We start from the raw sequence: 21,322 nt of genomic DNA, 5'->3' as shown, positions 1-21,322 counted from the left end.
ATCTAGCTTTTTAAATAGTTAATATAGCTTTTTAATGATCATCTTCTACTGGCTATTAGCATTGTTAATTAAGATGTTTAACATGTAATACACTGGCTGTCCTAATCCATTGCTAAGATACTATTCAGAGGTCTGATCATAGTATTATATGCATATTAATATCATAATATGTAGTATTTTTTTTTTTTTTTACATAATATAACAATAAACATTCAGTCAGTTTGGCTGATTTGAGCATTCAGCTGGCTCTTCATACCCAGTAAGACATGTTAATAATGATTAGTGTAAATAGTGTAAGCAGACAATACAAGGACGTAGAAACTGTCCCACTAAGATCATGTTTACACTCCACATGTGTATCTGCGGGAGAATTTGATACTGTTTTGGGGTCGAACAATGGTGATGATGATGGATGTGAGGATCTTACAATAGTGCAAGCATATAATGTGTATTAATATTTGCAGCCATAAATGGAAGCTTGCAGGCATCCGTTAGCATGCTGTCTAATGAAAGGTCCAAAATCATAATACTTTGTACTGTAGTTGCTTGTACTTACACTTAATGTCCAAATGTTTGCGGACACCACTTCAGCTACCTTCGATTGCACCCGTTGCTGATGCAGACCCAGCCTGACTAGTCCCTGTAGAGAAGTACTGCCAATAGAATAGGACTCTCTGATGCAGATCAACATGAATCTATTGGTACCATGCTGCCTAATGCCAGGTGTGGGCTAGAGGGGTATAACCCCCCCAGCGTTGAGCTGTGGAGCAGTGAGTGCAGGATGGATGATGGATGATGGCGCTCCATCCAATACGTTTGATTTGAGCTAGGGAGTTGGGGGATGAGGTGAGGTGATGATCATTTAACATTCTCTTGTCGCTGTATGCAATCAAATTCTCACAGCAGTGCTCCTCTAAAATCTAGTAGACAGCATTGCCTGGACAGTAGAGATGGTTATTCCAACAAAAGCAGCATAAACTATTTTCTAATGCCCTTGATTTGAGAAGAAACAATGAATGAGCAGATGTCCCAATACTTTTGTCCATATCTTGTATGCATGGTTTTATGTACTTATTAATAAACCATTTACTGATCTTTCTTTATACTTACATCCTTCAGAAAAGGGGTTCTTCAAGGGTTTCTCAGTAAGGCAACGGTTCTGTATAGTGCCATGACTGAACGGTTCTGTGCCTGGTTAAATGGTTCTTCACAAATACGAGGAAAACATCTGAAAAGCTCTCTCAGACTCTGGCTGCAGAGTGATATGCTCTGAATGTGTTTGTGTTGCAGATTTTGGAGGCCCACAATAATCCACTGTAGAGATGAAGAAACAACTGGACACATCGCCTCAGGCTGATTCTGAACTTGCTCAGTCCTCTTTTGCATACAGATGCTTTATAGTGGCCACCGTCTTGATGTTTCTCGTTATCGGTGTTTTTGTGGGCGTCTGCATTGGTGAGTAGTACGTAAACATAAAAAAAAATAATATTTCAGATTTCTGTACAGAAGAAAAATGAAAGGCATTGCTCATGTAAATATTAGCATGACATTGATATTTTTAATAGTTATTTCTATTACATTAATCATCATAATAAAAGTTGCAGTTATTATTCATTAACGACTTATGCAGGGTTGTTTGTAATACTATTATGTGTTTTCAATATTTCAAAGTATTTGGAAACACAGAGACGTTAATAAATGATCATTAATGTAGAGTAAATATCTGTTCATAGTCATTTCTGACTACTATGACTATTTCTTACCGCTTGATTACTGCAAGCATGAGCAGTTCTGGATAATGTTGTTTGAGAACGTCTGCAGTGTTCTCAGTCCTTCTTGAATGAACTACACTATTAGCACCAAACGGTTCCTTGACTCATAACAATAGTAGAACTTGTTTGGTGATTCTGAAAAGGTTCTTTCGAAGAACGATCTACAGATACCATAATGCAACCGTTTCTGTTAATAAAATAAAAATGTCCAAAAATGTTCATAATGATAAAAGATTAGTTCTGAAAGTTTATTAAATTAAACTCATTTTTTAATTTATTATGCTTAGCATACTTGGTGCAGGAGGAGCATTATTTCATGGAGACGGTGGAGTTAAAAGGCCTCAAATATAATCCTGACCTCCAGGATAAAAGCTCAGCGTTCTCCCTAATTCTCACAGCCACCTTGGAAACAAAGGTAAGAACAAATTAAAGGACTGGGCTCATGGATGTTCAGTAAAGGGGCATTCTGGTCTCAAAATAGTGCGCAATAAGTTATTTGTGGGATTATGTCATATTCCACAGTGCAGACTTATCATGAGTTTGCCAGAATTGCCCATTTTGAATCCGTCTTGTATTTCCATACATCAGTGTTCTCAGCATGCATTTCGCAAGTATGTCATACAACTATAGCGGGTCCCACCATGTGTTATCTGTCTCACCTTACACAGCCTGTGACTGTTAAATGTCCAAGATCCTTGAGGAACGTCTGGAGGTTCTTTCATTTAAAACTGCGGAGATGTAACATTTGGGGGGTTGAGGCAGGATGCAAGTGCGATGGGTCTTCAATAATCCTTTTAATATCATTTCTGACGGTCTCAGAATCCAAAAGTGCCAAAATATCCATAATCACAAAGAAACAAAACCCACAATAAAGCCAAAATAACAAACCAAGATCGACAACGCTAGACAACCAACAAAGAAAACACAGGGGTTTAAGAGCATCAGAGACCAGCAGGAACACCTTAGGAAGATAACAGGAGGGCAGGGCTACAAAGGAGACACAGGTAGTGACACTAATGATAAGGCGGGGCTAGGGCGGAGACAACGCTAGACAACCAACAAAGAAAACACAGGTGTTTAAGAGCATCAGACACCAGCAGAAACACCTGAGGAAGATAACGGGAGGGCAGGGCTGCAAAGGAGACACAGGTGGGGACACTCATGATAAGGCGGGGCTAGGGCGGAGACACGAAAACAATCAAACAGAGGGCAAAACCAGACACAGACCAGGAAGGGAAAAACCACAGAAGCCAGATAAAGACATTGGTTATAGGACTTTTCTTAGGCCATTTTTTCTTGAAGGTTCCTTAAAGCACTTTAGGAGGTTCCTCCACAGTGGAGAACCTCCAGATGTTTCAGCATACGATTCAACCATAGCTGAACACATTTCTATGCACTTTTGTCCAGTTAAAGTTTCATTAATCCAACAGTTTTCTTTTCTAAGAGGAAACAACTCAGTTTTCTTGATAGACTTTTATGTTAGTCACTGAAGTATCTCTTGGATCCTTCTGATCTCAGTTGCTCTGTTTAGTGAGTCTTGGTTTCTCTCAGTAGATCCCTCTTAGCCCTTCCTAATGTTCTCAGAGAGTCTCGGTCCCTGTCTTTAACCAGAAAACCTTGTGGGACTACTGCAGCACTGCTCTGAGAGGCGAGCGGACATATTTAACAGATGTGTTGATGACTAAATCCCTCATTTTGGATGGAGTGCCCCTTTAATGTATAATAAGCAACGTTAAAAACAGCTCGGCATTAATCTGTCTTCACTGTTTTCACAGATCCAAAATGTCTTTGTGGCTTCATCAATAGCACGTCATTTTCTTGCCTGCCAGATAGTTGCATATGGGTAGGTACATTTACGGGTGGGTGATATGGCTTAAATATTATACTGTGTTACTTCAAGAATTTGGAAAGATGATGCCTAATGCCTGGCATGGGCCTGAGATGTATAAAGCCTCCCAGCATTGAGCCATCAAGCAGTGGAACTAGCTGTGTTCTCTGGAAAGATGGATGGTGCTCCATCCAATACTTTTGATATGAGTTGGGGAGTTGGAGATGCGGTCGGTGGAGATAATCCATCATTCTGACCTCACTAACGCTCTTGCGTTAATCTAGTAGAAAGCCTTCTTCTCTGGACAGTAGAGACAGTTACTACAACAAAAGCAGGATCAACTCTTTTTTTTTAGTACCCTTGATTTTGGAAGAAACAATGAATTAGCATGTGTCCAAATACTTTTGTCCGTGTAGTGTATGTAATGTGAAAGAAATCCCCTGTGTTTATATGCGGGTTTGTGTTTCAGGAACGTTAATGGAAACGTGATGACCACGTTTCATTTGGTCTTCAGGGTGGCCAAATTCCAGAAATACACAGACAGCTTCATCCAGGAGCATCTCCGCTACGGACTTGTGGCCTTGCTCCGTCAGAAACCTCTCGCCATTCCAGAGTTCGGGGAGATCAGTAGCATCGTACTGCTGGGTAACATTCAGCATCTTTTGTTGCTAATTTTAAACAAAGCAGCATGGCTAATTTAAGCTCATTTTTACGGTGTGTCCTGACTGTTAAATGTCCAAGATCCTTGAGGAACGTCTGGAGGTTCTTTCATTTGAAACTGCGAAGATGTAATATTTGGGGGGTTGAGGCAGGATGCAAGTGCGATGGGTCTTCAGTAATCCTTTTAATATCATTCCTGACAGAGGTCTCAGAATCCAAAAGTGCCAAAAAATATTCATAATCACAAAAACAAAACCCACAATAAAACCAAAAGTAAACCAAACCAAGATCGACAACGCTAGACAACCAACAAAGAAAACACAGGGGTTTAAGAGCATCAGACACCAGCAGAAACACCTGAAGAAGATGACAGGAGGGCAGGGCTACAAAGGAGACACAGGTGGGGACACTAATGATAAGGTGGGGCTAGGGCAGAGACACGGAAATAATCAAACAGAGGGCAAAACCAGACACAGACCAGGAAGGGAAAAACCACAGGAGCCAGATAAAGACACTGGTTATAGGACTTCCACTTCTTCTTGAAGGTTCCCTAAAGCACTTTGTTTGAGTCTTGGTTCCTCTTAGTGGTCCTTCCTCATGTTTTCAGAGAGTCTAGGTCCCTGTCGGTGGTTTGTACTTGTGATTTTTGGGAGGTTCTTTCACTGAGTCCTGGTTCCTCTCAGTAGATCCCTCTTAGTGAGATTCTCCTTTTCAGTCTTGGTTCCTCTTAGTGGATCCCTCTTGGGCTCTTAGTGAGATTCTCCTTTTCAGTCTTGGTTCCTCTTAGTGGTCCTTCCTCATGTTTTCAGAGAGTCTAGGTCCCTGTCGGTGGTTTGTACTTGTGATTTTTGGGAGGTTCTTTCACTGAGTCCTGGTTCCTCTCAGTAGATCCCTCTTAGTGAGATTCTCCTTTTCAGTCTTGGTTCCTCTTAGTGGATCCCTCTTGGGCTCTTAGTGAGATTCTCCTTTTGAGTCTTGGTTCCTCTTAGTGGTCCTTCCTCATGTTCTCAGCGAGTTTCTGTCTCTGTCAGTGGTTTGTACTTGTGATTTTTGGGAGGTTCTTTCATTGAGTCCTGGTTCCTCTCAGTAGATTACTCTTGGGCTCTGAGTGAGATTGTCTTAGGGAGTGTTGGTTCCTCTCAGTGGTTCGTTCTTATGTTCTCAGAGAGTCTCGGTCCCTGTCAGTGGTTTGTACTTGTGATTTTTGGTTCTTTACTTGAGTCTTGGTTCCTTGTAATAGATCACTTATAGGCTCTTTGTAAAATTCTCCCTTTGAGTTATGGTTCCACTCAGCATGTGCTCTGAGAGAGTTTCTCCTTGTGAGTCTTGGTTGCCCTAATGGTCCTTACTCTCATTAGGTCTTTCTTGGGCTCTTAGTAAGGTTTTCTTTGGAGTCTTGGTTCTTCTCAGCGGTTCTCTAGTGGGCTCTTGGTGAGTTTTCCTTGTAAGTGTTGGTTCATCTCAGTGGTTCTTCTCTGTGCTTTTAGGAAAGTTCTTCTTTTGAATCTTGGTTCATATTAGTGATCCTTCCTCATGTTCTCAGAGTCTCTGTCGTGTCAGTTGTTTGTACTTGTGGAACCTTGAGTCTTGGTTTCTCTCAGTAGATCTCACTTGGACTTTTAGTAAAATTCTCACTTTAAACCTGTTTACTTTCAATGGTCCTTCATTGTGTTTCTCCTTGTGAGTCTCGGTTTCTCTCAGTGATTCGTTTTTTGACTCTTCCTCTTTTTGAATCATGAATCATGAGTCATGAGTCATGAATCCTTTCAGGAGGTCTTTCTTGTGCTTTAAGGGAGGTTCTTCATTTGAGTCAGTTCCTGGCTCTTAGGGAGGTTCTCCTGATAATTTCTCCCTTGGTCAAGTTACTGAACTCACACTCACTGCTTTGGGACGCTGTGTGTTAAAGAAAGTGCTGTGTAGAAATGAACTGAATTGAACCACTTGTCTCTTTCCACTCAGGAGCCAGTGGAAAGTCATTCTACGCGATCGAGGCCGACAGAAGTAAGCCCTAAGAACTATTAAACTATACTATGTCCGGCAGCCCTTTAATGTGCAATTACTATAACAGCAGCGTAATCACTGTATTCTCAACTCCAGGTAAATGTCCGGTCAACACCTACACCTGTGCCAGCGGGGAGTGTGTCACTAAACCCAATCCAGAGTGTGACTTCATATCCGACTGCGCTGATGGATCAGACGAGGCGTACTGCTGTGAGCTTTCCACTCTATAATACGGAGCATTTCACCTACACTATATGGACACTATAAAGTATTGGTACACCTACACTTTACAACTACTGGAGCATTTCCGACATCCCATTCTGAACCCATAGGCGTTAATATGGAGCTGGTCCCCCTTTACAGCTCTAACAGCAGCAGGTCTGGAGCTCTGCAGTTATTGAGTCAGCAGAGTTTCATGGACTGCATGGCTAGGTGCTTGATTTTATAAATCTGTGGCAATGGGACTGAATGGAACCCCTGAATTAAATGATTAGGAGGTGTGTCCAAATACTTTTGTCCATATAGTTTATTTATAGTTTTTAGCTGTGGGTAATTCTTGTCAGTTTCTAAAATCTTGTTTCTTCTCTGCTGTTCCGGGGCAGCATGTGGGCTGCGGCCAGCCATGGGCAGCCGGGTGGTTGGGGGTCAAAACGCCCGTCATGGTGAGTTCCCCTGGCAGGTGAGTCTAAAACTGCGTGGCCGGCACACCTGCGGCGCCTCCATCATCAGCAGCCGCTGGATCGTGAGCGCTGCCCACTGTTTCGAGAGGTGAGGGCTAAGCACTGCATGCACTCCATACTTGGTTCCTGTGTCCCCTTGCCTTAATAACAGTACCTGTCCTGTCAGGTAAGGATTTCCTCAGTTTCTGAAAGTGTCCTTGTCCAGTTTAGTTCATTTTGTGACACACTGTGGGCAAACAGGACATCTTTCGAGCCTATTTCAGCTCCTATAGATTTAAAGATGGGCAACAGGTTAGATTAAGGGTTTCCATCATATCTCTTGAAGCATCCTGTACACTCTACAGTGGTCATCCTGGACTGTGTGTGTGTGTGTGTGTGGGGGGGGGGGGGGGGGGGGGGTCAGTGTTGGATACAGCATCAGTAGAAGAGTGGACAGTGCTGTATGTCATTGTTGTATGTCTTATGTTCTGCAGTAATAAAAACCCGAAGGACTGGAGGGCCCTGGTAGGGTCCAGCCTGGTGAGCGGAGCAGAGAACGGAGCCACCACAGTAAACATCAAGTCTCTGATTGTTTCTCCGGACTATAACCCCATGACAACAGACAGTGACGTGACCGTGCTGGAGCTAGAGAAGCCCCTGAGCTTCAGTGCCTATGTCCAGCCCATCTGCATCCCATCATACTCACACACCTTCATTCCTGGACAAAACTGCATCGTCTCCGGCTGGGGGGCCCTCAGTCAGGACAGCAGTGAGTGCAGACGAGTTATTTAACAATAGTGACGTCTTATTGCACTTCTTACACTGTATGTCCAAAAGTATCCAGACAGTGTTTCTTATGAGTCAGGTCAGGGTGCACACACACACACACACAGCTTGGATTATCTCCATAGAAAAGCAATGGGCTATAGAACAGGACACTAAGGGGGATAAGGCTAAGGTCATGCTACCTGCCCTTAGCAGCCGGAGCCAGAAGGAGCACAATTGGTCTTTCTCTCTCCGAGTGGGTGGATGGCGCTCTCTCTCTCTCTCTCTCTCTCTCTCTCTCTCGCTCTCTCTCTCTCTCTCTCTCTCCACATCACTTCAGTGTGATACTGGCCAAAGCATCAGAGCTGTGTCAGTCCTCATCCTCCTAGTGTCAGGAGCGTTACATGTGATAGGGAGAGAGTACTAACGAGTGGGTTAAGTAATTGGCTGATTAAAAAAATGAAATGTATGAATGTGTTATGTGTTAAAGTCAGTAAATGCCATATTTACATATCTATGTGTTCGGTATCTATGAGGACAACATGTAATTTTACCAGGGGTGCCCAAACTTTTGCACACAACGGTATGTGAGGAGTTCCAAAAGTTTTATTTTGTGTTTAATGAGGTTTTATTCAATTTATGTGTAATAAAATGCTTTAGGATGAAACTCCTGTAATATTGATAATGATGATTCACCAGTGAAGCCTTTTTAGCCTCGGATTAAGTTTAAGTGGTCCTTTACTGGTTTGACTTTTCAGTAATTTGACATGAATATGGCTTACTTGTTTAGTATATAATTTATTGTGTAATTTAAATTATTGCATGTTGCGTTGTGTGTGTGTGTGTCTGTGTGAGCAGGGGAGGTGCCTCCCACACTCCAGAAAGCTGTGGTGAAGGTCATCGACTCTGACGTCTGCAATTCATCAGCTGTTTACAGAGGAGCCATTACCAGTAATATGGTGTGTGCCGGCTTTCTGCAGGGCCGAGTCGACTCCTGCCAGGTCAGAGCTGACTTATGTGTGTGTTATAAACTCTTACACTGAGTTCACATGACAGTTCCCATCATTATCAACCTCATCTCCGTTATTGTATGTGATAAAACTGCCACAACGGGATAAAACATGCCTCTGGGATAACAGCTAGAGCTACAGTCTGGCTACTAACCTATGCAAAGTCTGTCAGGTAGGGGTGTAAAAATGCATCGATGCATCACGATGCATTAGTGTGACGCTGGAAATTCAATTGCATTCGTTTTGAGATTGTAGAATTAAATATGATTGACTATAATAATAATCAATAAAGTATGCAGTCATTTTTGGCCATTAATAAGATTATTGGGCTATTATAAAGAGCAAATTGTCACATTTATGTAATATAATTGAGTGTATTTTGGAAAATGCTGATCCTGAATCATTCAGAAATAATGAAATTCTTATCTATGCTCTTTAAAATAGGTTCTTCAGTGGTTCTTTACTAAAGGCAGCTGTGTTACATAGAACAATCATGTCAAAGAACCCCTTTTCAGTATTATGCAGAACCTTTTTTCCATAGAGTGCAACAAATCATAATCACACATGTTTACACCTGTAGTAGCATCAGCTCTATTGCTTTCAGTTCTGGAGTACCTGAGGAGTACCTCATGGTTTTGTCCTGCAGGGAGACTCAGGTGGTCCTCTGGTGTGTGAAGGTGCTCCTGGGCGCTTCTTCTTGGCCGGTATCGTTAGCTGGGGGGTGGGCTGTGCCCAAGTCAACAAACCTGGAGTGTACTCACGTGTCACCAAACTTCGCAACTGGATCCTGAGCCACACAGAGCACAGTGGGGTTTACGGTGGTGGCTCTTTGGTGCGCAGTACTATGAAGTCTGGGGCCCATCTGACTAAGGCGGTTACACCACCCTCTATCCTGCCTGGTAAGGAATATACTACAATGCCCCTGATTGCCTTATTATTATTATTATTATTACTATTATTATTATTGAGTACCATCAAGTCGGTGCCAACTCTTGGTAAAAAAAAAAAAAGATTCTCCACAATATCTTATCTTGTCTTCTTGGGCCTAATGTTTGGGTCATTGGGCTTCTCACTAACGCTCTTGTCACCAAATGCAATCAAACCTCACAGCAGTGCTTTGCAATTTAGTAGCACGTCTTACCTGGACAGTAGAGACAGTTTTATTGATTACCCCTGACTTTGAAAGAAACAGTGATTGAGCAGGTGTCCCAATACTTTTGTCCATTTAGTGTAGCTCCACTGGAAACCACTGATTTAATGGAATGAACTGAAATGATGCTGATCCTCTAAATCTTCTTCATCTCCAGGAGCTGTGAACTGCAGTGGGAACTTCAGCTGTGGAGCAGGGGAGTGTATCAGCAAGATAAATCCAGAGTGTGACCAAATCGCCGACTGCTCTAACGAGGCTGACGAGAAGAACTGCGGTCAGAGTCCAATTCATTTACCCAGTTTACCCAGTACAAAGATACCACTACAATAACTGTGTAAGGAAGATCTCCTAAATCCTGAGAATAAACCCTTAGTGACCCTGGTGTCTACTTTGCAGACTGTGGGCGACGGCCAGCGGTGGGCCGGCAGAGGATTGTGGGAGGTGTAACTGCCCGAAGAGGGGAATGGCCGTGGGTGGCTAGCCTGCAGTTCCAGCGCTCGCATCGCTGTGGAGCCACGCTAATACACTGCAAATGGCTCCTGACGGCTGCACACTGCTTTAGCAGGTATGGAACCAACAATTTATGCTAAATTGACTTTTTAAGGCTTTAGGTAACCATGTTAAGTGACTTTGGGGTTCCTCAGGTATCCATTCTTGCCTGCACTGTGTTATAGAGTTCATTAACATTAAACACATTGCTGTTTTAATGAACGATCCAGCCAAGAAAAGCAATCGTAAAGAACATCAAAGTGGACCTAGAATCGATCCCTGAGGTACCTCAAATTTCTTAATGATGTCGTTCTCTAAAGCCCAGAAGGTTGTTCCCATTTTCCTTAAAATTGACATATACTGGTAACTCAATATACACTCTGCGTTTTATTTAAAGGGAGCCAACCCCCAGTGGATGGACTGCCAGTTTGGGCTCTGTGCTCAGGTCTGGAGTCAGTGCTCTGGTCATTCCAGTGCAGAGGGTCATCCAACACCCTAACTTCACCAGCAGCACTATGGATTTTGATGTGGCTCTGGTGGAGCTTTCAATCCCTGCACCGAGTTCATACACCATCCAGACTGTGTGCTTACCTTCCCCCAGCCACCACTTCTTCAACAGCTCTGAGTGCTACATCATGGGATGGGGAGCAATAAGGGAAGATGGTGAGTAAGGAAGGCCCCTACGGAATAAGTATAATGATACTTGCAGACTTTTTTTATGATACATATCATCATATAAAGCAGGGAAAATGGTCAAGCATAAGAACCTGAGCCACATTGGCCAAATTGTGATGGCTAGGCAACTGGGTCTGAGCACCTCACGCAATGTTTTAGTCGGGAATTTTACGATAATTCAGGTAGCACATGAAGTCAGCATAAAACGAGCCCTTCTTTTCTACTAAGAGTAAACCTTATCCCAGGATTAAACCTAATCTTGCTCTGGCAGTGGTCCTAAAAGGTCTAGACTGCAACAAGAAATGACCTTTTGTGTCTTTTACCACTCAATCTCTCTCACTCCTTCTCACACAGGTAAGCTAACCACTCTGTTGCAGAAAGCTCAGGTCAGTATAATTGACCAGTCAGATTGCCTGCAGTCTTACAGCAGGAGACTAACCGCCAACATGGTGTGTGCTGGCTCCATGGAGGGTGGGAAAGACACCTGTCTGGTAAGAATCCATTAATGAAACCTTGATTAGCTGATCAGTTCCTGCACCTCTTATCATTATTTTATCATACAGTGGCCACTTTATCAGAAACCTCTCTCTCTTGTAGCTCCACATTGCTAGGGTGCAGTTAGTATTAGGCATTCTTTAGCCTTCTCAGAGCCCTAACCCTAGCACCACACCATTTATGTCCAGCATAGTGTACTTTGCATTTGATTTTGGTCATGCTGGTCAACCAGCATGGTCAGGCTTGGTCACACTGGTTGTGTAGATAGGTTGGTAGGTTGGTCATGCCATCTAAACCTTCAAATTCAACCTAAAACATACCCTATACTGGTCAAGACCTAAGATGGTCATCCAGCATAACCAGCTTGAGCTGGCAAGGCAATTGTTTTAATTCGTACATGTTTATCACATTAGCCTGCAGTTAAAGGGTTCGATTTGAGCTAGGGCCTTAACTTGAGGTTAGATCATTAGTTCACATTAGCTTAGGGCTGGAGCCTCGGCCTGCAGTTAGCTCAGTAGTACAGTAGTACAGTAGTACTTGGGGCCAGGGTCCTACTTTGTAATTAGGACAGTCGTTTACGTTTATCACATTAGCTGCCAGTTTGCACATTAACGTTGGACTAGATAGGGCCTTAGCTTGCAGTTAGAGTGTTAGTTTGGGGCCAGGGGCCTTTGGTTGCTTTTCCTTATTAGTTAACATTACCCAAAGTAGCTGGTGTGTAATACATTAGTTTGTGGCAAAAGCGCTTACTCGTTAACAGTTAACTTAGCAGTCAACTCATTAATACACAATTACCACATTAGCTTGCTGTTGGAATGTTAGCTTGGAGCTAGGTGGCCTTAGCTTGTGGTTAACACATCAACCTGGGGCTAGGACCTTAGCTAGAACAGTTAGCTAGCTCACTAATTCACATTTACCTCAATTACTGCCGGTTAGCATACTGGGCTAAAAGGTTGGCTAGCTCTGTCAGTTAGTGGAACTACATGAAAAATATATAGTGGTTGGTGTGGGGCCACAGATAACACCGCTACTTGCCAGTGAAGTACCACACAATGTGGGAGACTGGGGTTCGAATCCCAGTCTGGGTGTATACTTGGGCTAGACTCCTAACACTACATTGGTCCTTCTCTGTAATACCAGTAACCTTGTAAGTCCTTCTGGATAAGAGTGTCAGCTAAATGCCATAAATGTAAATATATGATTTATGAGGTGTTTTTGTCATATTTCATTTGTTTCGTTTTGTTTACATTTCTTACATCGTAAAGAGGTTTTACTTAGCGTTTCTGTGCTGCTATAAAAGTTGAGGCTAAGCTGCAGTGTGTCGTCTTTATTATTGTACTGTTATCATGATTACCCTTATGAAAAAACCTCTGTAATAACACCACATGAGTCCTTTGTTGGACCATTGGTGGACCCTCCAATTAATATGTAGTCAGTGGTGGTCGGTTAATTGGATTAGGTGGGGGTGACTGTAGTATCAGATGGTCTGTAACTGTGCATCTATGTAGTGCACCTTTAAGGTACATGCTTCTGATCAAATGGCTAGATGTGAAGATACAAGATAGGTGCACCTAATAATCTGGAAACCCGGTGTGGACAGAAAACGCAGCAGTCACACACGTTTTCCTCTTGAATCCTCACGTAGATACTGCTGCACTTAACTAAAGTGATCTTTATCTGTCTAAAAGTGCTCTTTCTGTGCCTGAACACTGCAGCACTGCCTGTTAAGCTGATTATGTAATTCAGTCCGGTGTAATTCAAACCTGTGGCTCTAAGCCACCAGCAGCCCTGTTTAAATGTCATAGCCTCAGACAAACACACGGCTGACTGCAGGTGTGTGGTTTTCTTTCCCAAACAGGGAGACTCCGGGGGTCCTCTGGCGTGTCGGCAGCCCCAAGGCCGCTGGTTTTTAGCTGGGGTGACCAGCTGGGGTCACGGCTGCGGGCGGAGCAGCTTTCCCGGGGTTTACATGCGCGTCACTGCCATCAGGGAATGGATATCAAAATACCTCCCTTTTTAAAGGGCCCACATCCTACATTTTCTCTTGAACTTCAGCTTCCCTTTCCGTGGGTTTATGTACCACAAAGAGTTGTAATTGACTTTTACATGACTTGTATGTGCCTCTAAGACTGTATGTACTGTAAAAGAGCAATGTTCTGATTGGCTGCCCCATGTTGTGACTTGTTTAAAAGCCATCCAGGCTAAAATACCATATATAATTTCAGTGTGAATGGGCGGAGCTACACTGCTTTAGGCTGCGTCACAAACACATTAAATTCAAAACTGCCATTTAATTTCAATAAATGAGGTGCGATCCAATCGCCCTAATAGTTCCCTAAGAAGTGGACTACACCTGGTATTTAGGCATCCCAAGCCCCAGGGAGTGGACAGCAGTTTATCACTTCAGGAAAGTTTCCCATCATTGGTAGTGTTGATGATGATGATGACATTGCAGAGCGTTTCTAATGAAGGTATTGGTGTGTAGGGAATATAAGGGTACTACTTAGGGATCCTTATGGGCCCTGTGGAATGGAACACAGCTATGGACTGGGGAGTAAACTGGAACAGCACCACTTATAGGTTCAAGGTTTGCACGCAACATTGAACACTGATTTTGATTTTCTATTATAGGGGCCCTTTAAAAGACCACCACCACTGAGTCTTCCAAGAGTATTTACTGTAGCTGGCATTTCCACCTTTATATGGACTATTATATGTGTTATAACTTGTGAATATTTACTTGAAACACTGTTTTCTATTTTAAAGCAATACTGAGTTTGTTAAAGGCGCTATATGAATAAAATAATTATTTATTTTCAGTATTTATTGATTGCCAAAGTGATAAACTGTCCTTTTTTGCTTTGTATTTATTTCAGTAGTTGACTATATAAAAATGATATGTTTTAATTCCAAGGTAGTGTTTGAATTCTGAAATTCTGGCTCAAAAGGTAACATTTCTAAGTAATATTTGCTAGAGATCTGCTGTTTAGTTGCATTTCTTTTTGGAGAATGTTTATTTAAACAGTTGTGGTAATAAATATATGACTCTGGACATCACTGCTACTAATAAAAATGAATATTTTATTTCCAATGCTTACTGTTTATGAACAATTCAGTTGAAATCCAAGCGATAAAAGAGTGCTAAAGAGTGATGTTGGCTGGTACAGACGTCTTTTAGCTAGTGTGAAGTGTGCGAAGCTCAGGCCCTGCTGCTTTCCTCAGAGCGTGTTGGCTGCCTGGCCTGGTGATGCCGGAATTGGCAGCAGTTTGAAAAGAGGTGGAGACATGCGCCAAGTCCTTACCCTCTTAGTGCCAGGAGCACTGCTAGTGCTAGGTGTTGGTTTAGTTACACACAACTCCATAAACACACTTACCATTAAAAAATTGTGGGTTTAATTTCCAATGCTTACTAAACAATAAGAGCCACAGAGTCTGTGTGAATTGCGCATAAAACGTAAATAAGGGGAAACAAAATAGCCCCTATTTTGTATTGCCACTTTGCCATCAGTGGCCGGAGTCTGAGAGCGCACAATTAGCCCTGCTCTCTCCCCTCATCAATCTTAAGCGATGTTGGCTGGCACAACATCTGGCCTCTGTTAGCCAGTGTGGTGGAGCTGGGAACCCACCGCTTTCCTCAGAGCATGGCCTGGCAATTGGTGTTCGGTGGAGACATGCGTCAAGTCCTTACCCTCCTAGCATCAGAAGCACTGCTTGTGCTAGGTGTTGGTTCATTTACACACTACTCCATAAACACACTTACAATGGAAAAAGATACTTCTATGGTACAGAAACAGCCTTTAGGGGGGAAAAATATCTGTCTGAATACAATCAAAGTTCACAGATGACGTTGTTGTCTATTGTTGAAATACGAGAAGATGGCCCGAAGCCTGCTGTACTTGAAGATGATGATGTAGTCAGTTAGCTAAGGCTATAGTGTTCCCTGCTACACCTGAAAACATTTCTTTATTTTTAATAACAATTAAAGTCACAGCTAGCCGGAATACTCCGCAACATCATTCTCTGCAGCAGCTGAGGACCATTTCTTGTACCATCCCCCCCAAAATGTTTTTGAAAACGGCTGATGGAGAGAAAAAGACTTTCCCAGAAATCTGTCAGGCTTCGTACACAATGTCAGCCGCTTTTCTTGCAGGTGCTGTGGTGGAGCATTCGCTGCTTAAACAAACCCCCTACTGTAACTGGGAGAAACGAGAATCCAGCTCTGACAAATGCATTTTGTTCTGGGGGTAAATAAAGTAGGACTGTTTGGCCTGGTCCTGCTGAAGAGGCTACAATTATGGAAAGGGAGATGCCGCTGAATTCTCCCTTGTGAAAGGAAGTAGGTTTGTGGAGCGGCGGACAGAAAAACGAGACGATCCCGGGCTCCCATGAGGACAAGACAAACAAAAGAACAGACACACGGCACACAGACGGGCCTTCTGAAACAGAGTCGGCTCAGTCGCACCAGTGGAAAACTGCCATTACCACAAAACGAGGGGATAGAAGATGTTGTCCTGTTGTTACCTATAAACCCCTAAGAGGTCATGTATATATATATATATAGGCCACAGACTTCAGTTCCTTACACTCATAGCTGTAGAACCAGCTCCCGTCCACATGTATCTGGATATTTTTAAAAACTAAGATTTCCCCTCGTTCCGTTTTTGAAAGAAATTCCATCCAGAGACGTAAACATTTGCATGAGCATGCCAGCCACGTATGGGGTGACACCACGAAGAAGAAACTAATGCGTAAAACTAATTACACACTACTCCCTACTTATCGTACTACGCAATTCACTAAATTACAGACTCTGAATCTTAACAGAGCATTCATTACATATTCATGATTTTATTTATGAACAGTAATTCCATTTATTCAGATGTGGAAATCTAAACTTTAGTGACACTGAACTTTAGTGATTTATGTAGTTCACTATATAGTAATGAGGTATTTGAGATTCAGGCAAAAACATGCATATGTTCTGACGTCAGCGTTTCCATAAAGCTCTGTTTTCCCCATCTATCCAACACAAACAAGAAAACAAGAGCTTTCAGAAATCTCCACCCTGGAGAGCGTTTTTGTGTGGATGGAAGACAACACAAAACCCCATGCTTTTTAAAATATCCGAATGTGTGCAGACAGGGCCTCAAAGTAGTGACTGACTATTGTACAGCACTTTTTAAAGCCTAGTCCCAGATATTTTCAATTTAAACGGCTATAGAGTCCAGGACTAGTCTCTAGTCCAAGGGTGGGCAATTCCGGTCCTGGAGGGCTGAATTCCTGCACAGCTGTGTACTTTCCCTGCTTAGACACACCTGATATAACTCTCCTGTTGATTTCCAGGTTTAGTAAGCTCGTAAGAGCTGGGGAATTAGCAAACTGTGCTAGACTCTGGCCCCCCCGTTGCCCACCCCTGCTCTAGTCTCTGCTTGGGAAACCCACCTCTGGAGTTGAAGGAGTTAAAGGAGTTAAAGACCACACTGAGAAATGGAACGGGAACAAGACGTATAGTAGACACATCTGTTTAATCCACAATTACACCTACTCCAGTCTTTTCATGTTAAGGTAGGCGCTTGACTCAGGAACTGACATCTACACACCGCACTCCTATATAGCAACTGTTGCAGGACTGGACAAGCTCTTCAGAACACTGCTCTTCTGAACTGCTATAGCAATTGTTGTGAATCATTGTGAGAAATTTACATATAAAAAGTAAATATCTGAAATTAATTCATTTCAAAAAATAATATTTCCCCTTAGACTGAATGCAGTGTCCTATAAAGCTTGTCCAACAGTTGGCAACAGCTGCTATGTAACACTCGCCTATGCAAACATGGATTGAACAATATACTGCCCTACTAAGCCAAAAAGCAGCAACTGTGGCAACAGTACAATGGAGAACAATAAAGTTCTGATGTAGCAGAACTGTCTAGAACGGTCACAGGATGAACCTGGTTCAGTCCTCATTTTAACCAAAACTGAAATTACTGCATTCTGCCTCTGTACAACAGTATAGTAATCAAATGTCTTCCATTAACAGTTAGAATTGAGTGTAATTGTCCATCCATTGTTAACATGCCTAAGTGGGAGAGGTGGAAAAAAAAAAAATGTCCATAAAGATATTTTGGCTCTAAAACAACTCAGATCCTCCTGATTCCTCATGGATGGCTGTCCAGTGCTGGGTGTTAAAAGGGCAGGGCTGAGCCATTCGCACGCCCAAGCCTCTTTACCCAGGGATTCAGGTCAACACTGAGGTCCAGCTGTGGTGGATTCTGCATCACATTCGTGCCCTTTCCCTCTGAAGTCTCGAGTTATAGGCACGAGAGACTGTGTTCCACGCATCCATATACCGGTCCATGCACATGGCAATGCATTTCTGCAAAGAAACAAAAACAAAACAATAAGAAACTCAGGAAAAATTGTCTGGATAAAACACTGAAAAAGGGGTGGAAATACACTAGGCAGCAAGTTGATGGGTTGGAAGCAGGAAAAATGGACAAGCATAAGGATTTGGGGTTTGTTAAGGGCCAAATTGTGACTACACAACTGGGTAAGAGCATCTCCAAAACATCAGGCAGGTTGTGTGGGGTGTTCTCTGTATGCAGCGGTCAGTACCTACCAAACGTCCCCCAAAGAAGGACAACCAGAGAACCAGAGACAGAGTTATGGGCACTAAAGGCAGATTGATGCTCATGGAGGCTCCACCTCACCACCTCACAATTTACAGGACTTGACTGCTAACGTCTTGGTGGCAGATACCACAGGACACCTTCAGAGGTCTTATGGAGGTCATACCTTGACAAGTGAGAGCTGTTTAGGTGGCATGAGGGGCAACAGACAATATTAATGTTCTGGCTGATTTAAATAACATAAAACTGACAATGCCTGTAAAATTGCAGCTGTATTAAATATGTGTGAAAGGAGGAGAGAGTAAAGTGCACATATGCAAAACTATACAGTATTAAAAAAAATGGTTGTGGGGCTGGAAATAATGCTAAAGAGTCTAGAGTTTATCTATCATTTATGCATGTACATACTTTTACATATTTTTATTTATTTTCTGCTTAAAGTCCTACCTGTTCCGTGTTGTCCAGCGTGCTCCCTGGCTTGCCAATACACTTCTTAAAGCACTTATCCGTCATTCTCTGAGAAAACAATGCAAACACATTTAATATCTCTGGACTCAGCACTGTCCATACAATCATACACTTAAGAGTCGACAGTTTCCTCAACATTGGCCTCAAAATTACAAGTGTGCCAGCATCAGACTGAGGAGATAACTTTTGGAGAATATTATAAATCAATCACTCTTCTTATGCCCAAAAGAAGGCAATGGAAGGTCTTTAATAAGCTGGATCTTGGTCTTGAAGCATATATTTTTAGAAAATAAGAAAAAAATGCATTTTTAAAAACATCAAAACTGTTTATTAGCTGTTTACTGAAGATAGGATAAACCTTTATTAGTCCTACAGTGGGGAATTTCACAGTGACAGCAGCAAAGGGATAGCAACACACTCAGTTACAAAAAGTAGATAAAGAAATGTTATATATAACATTATATATTTACACACACACACACACACACACACACATATACATACACATATATATATATATATATACACACACATACATATACATACACACAAATATAAATAAATAAATAAAAACAGTCAAAAACAATATTATTTACGGATAATTGCACACTGACCCTTGATTGCACATGGGGAAGGAAATATTACAGCGTGCTGTAATGTTATATCGTAATGAAATAGGAATACCACCAGTTTCATCATCAAATCAACATCAAATCCTCAAGATTTTAAGAAATAAACTAGTGGTTTGGTGTGAAATTATACTTTCAAGAGAAACCTGGAGTCAGAATTGGTGGTGGCGACAGAAAAGAGTATATAATATGTATAGTACATATAATTTATATATATATATATATATATACACACATACACACACACACACTGTATATATATATATATATATATATATATATATATATATATATATATATATATATATTTATTTTAATCATGGCATAAAGATAAAAGCAGGATGTTGTAAGGATTTAAGAATTTAGCTTTAATTTAGATTTCCCACCATGTTATCATCTCCCACATAACACATACACCTCAGAAGACACATGGAGGTCCACTGGTGGGTTTGGATGGCACATGCACGGTTATGCTTGTGCTGTAATCACAGCACTGTGAACTCATCTGAGGGTGTAGATCTCTCTACAGTCCTTTCACCCCAGGCCCACTCTGAAAGACTGGGTGAATTATTCCTATGCAGTTTGAAAGGGTGAATCGAGCGAATTGCCCCTTTAACTGCTGCTCCGTGAACACGGCAGCTCTCTCCAGCCTCCGTCCCACTGGGCTCGCGTGATCACCGACTCCTCTGTAATGGCTGGGATTTGTAGTTTAACCCTCAGTTCCACCTTAAATGATGTAGTCATGTCCTGGTGACCATATTTAAGATACATATTGCTGTGTGAGCTGAGCTGTTCGCCAACGTTACCTGCAGGAGCTCCTGCGCGTTCGCCACGGCTATCTGCACCTTCACCTGCTCCATTATGGTGCCGGTGTCCATTTTCCCAGAACCCCCTGCGGAGGAGAAGTCGGAACCGAAGCTGTCCATATTTCGGTGGATATTAATAAATTCTAACTCACAGAAACTGCACTTTTTGCCCTTTGCTCGCTCTATAAACCTCTCACATGGGCTGTTTCCCCTAATGCCCTTCAGATGCACCGGAGGAAGTGCTCGCCCTGTTTCCTCCTAGAGCGGCATTATGGGAAATGTAGTTTGCTACGCAAACAGCAACGTCGTCGCGGTCACGCTAAACCCTGCATCTCATTATTTTGTGGCATAATCTGAATATTACAAATCTATCAGAAATCGTGATGAACTGATCAATAGAAATATCAGCTCTGAGATGATCTGAAATAATAATAATTAAATAATTTTATATTTAATTCTGTGAAGATATGATAAGATACGTTTCCTCCTTCTGTAACGGTGCCATTATTAGACATACGTATAAATATTTATGTTTAATGTGTTGATTTTTTAAAATAAACATTAATAAAAAAAAATACTTTGTGGCTTTTTTCGACGCATTTTCGTCCGTTTCTATTTATTAATATTTAACGCCATTGATTTTAACAACTAATTAAAAATATTAGTGCTATCTTAAATAGCCATTTATTTTAAATAAATAAATAAAAGCATTAATGTAATGTAAGGAAGGATGGAGCTTTAGCTGTATATATCTTTTTTTATTAATACTTTTTTTATTAATATTTAACGCCATTGATTTTAACAACTAATTAAAAATATTAGTGCTATCTTAAATAGCCATTTATTTTAAATAAATAAATAAAAGCATTAATGTAATGTAAGGAAGGATGGAGCTTTAGCTGTATATATCTTTTTTTATTAATACTTTTTTTATTAATATTTAACGCCATTGATTTTAACAACTAATTAAAAATATTAGTGCTATCTTAAATAGCCATTTATTTTAAATAAATAAATAAAAGCATTAATGTAATGTAAGGAAGGATGTAGCTTTAGCTGTATATATCTTTTTTTATTAATACTTTTTTTATTAATATTTAACGCCATTGATTTTAACAACTAATTAAAAATATTAGTGCTATCTTAAATAGCCATTTATTTTAAATAAATAAATAAAAGCATTAATGTAATGTAAGGAAGGATGGAGCTTTAGCTGTATATATCTTTTTTCAGTGACCATTTATTTTTATACATTTTTAATACACGTAAGAAAACCAGTTCTCATC

General features: G+C 41.5%; 2 protein-coding genes across 2 annotated transcripts; one reads left to right on the top strand and one right to left on the bottom strand.

The window, feature by feature from the left end:
• Positions 1–1,322: 1,322 nt before the first annotated feature.
• Positions 1,323–13,524, top strand: tmprss9 (transmembrane serine protease 9). Its single transcript, XM_072660538.1, has 15 exons — positions 1,323–1,455; positions 2,060–2,187; positions 3,548–3,615; positions 4,070–4,245; positions 6,220–6,261; positions 6,358–6,471; positions 6,864–7,029; positions 7,415–7,689; positions 8,544–8,686; positions 9,342–9,594; positions 10,006–10,119; positions 10,242–10,410; positions 10,732–10,997; positions 11,364–11,500; positions 13,363–13,524. Exons 1-15 carry the CDS (start codon positions 1,323–1,325, stop codon positions 13,522–13,524), a joined length of 2,346 nt encoding a protein of 781 aa, XP_072516639.1.
• Positions 13,525–17,010: 3,486 nt separating this feature from the next.
• timm13 (translocase of inner mitochondrial membrane 13 homolog (yeast)) lies at positions 17,011–20,288 on the bottom strand. The gene is made up of 3 exons (XM_072660513.1): positions 20,037–20,288; positions 18,581–18,649; positions 17,011–17,880 (listed from the first exon to the last, which is right to left on the bottom strand). The coding sequence occupies exons 1-3, from the start codon at positions 20,154–20,156 to the stop codon at positions 17,782–17,784; spliced, it is 288 nt and encodes a 95-aa protein (XP_072516614.1). The 5' UTR covers positions 20,157–20,288; the 3' UTR covers positions 17,011–17,781.
• Positions 20,289–21,322: the final 1,034 nt, after the last annotated feature.

This window comes from Salminus brasiliensis, chromosome 17 (assembly GCF_030463535.1).
Source record: "Salminus brasiliensis chromosome 17, fSalBra1.hap2, whole genome shotgun sequence".
Lineage (NCBI taxonomy): Eukaryota > Metazoa > Chordata > Actinopteri > Characiformes > Bryconidae > Salminus > Salminus brasiliensis.
Note: the sequence above shows the minus strand (reverse complement) of the source record. Positions and strands in the feature narration are given on the sequence as shown.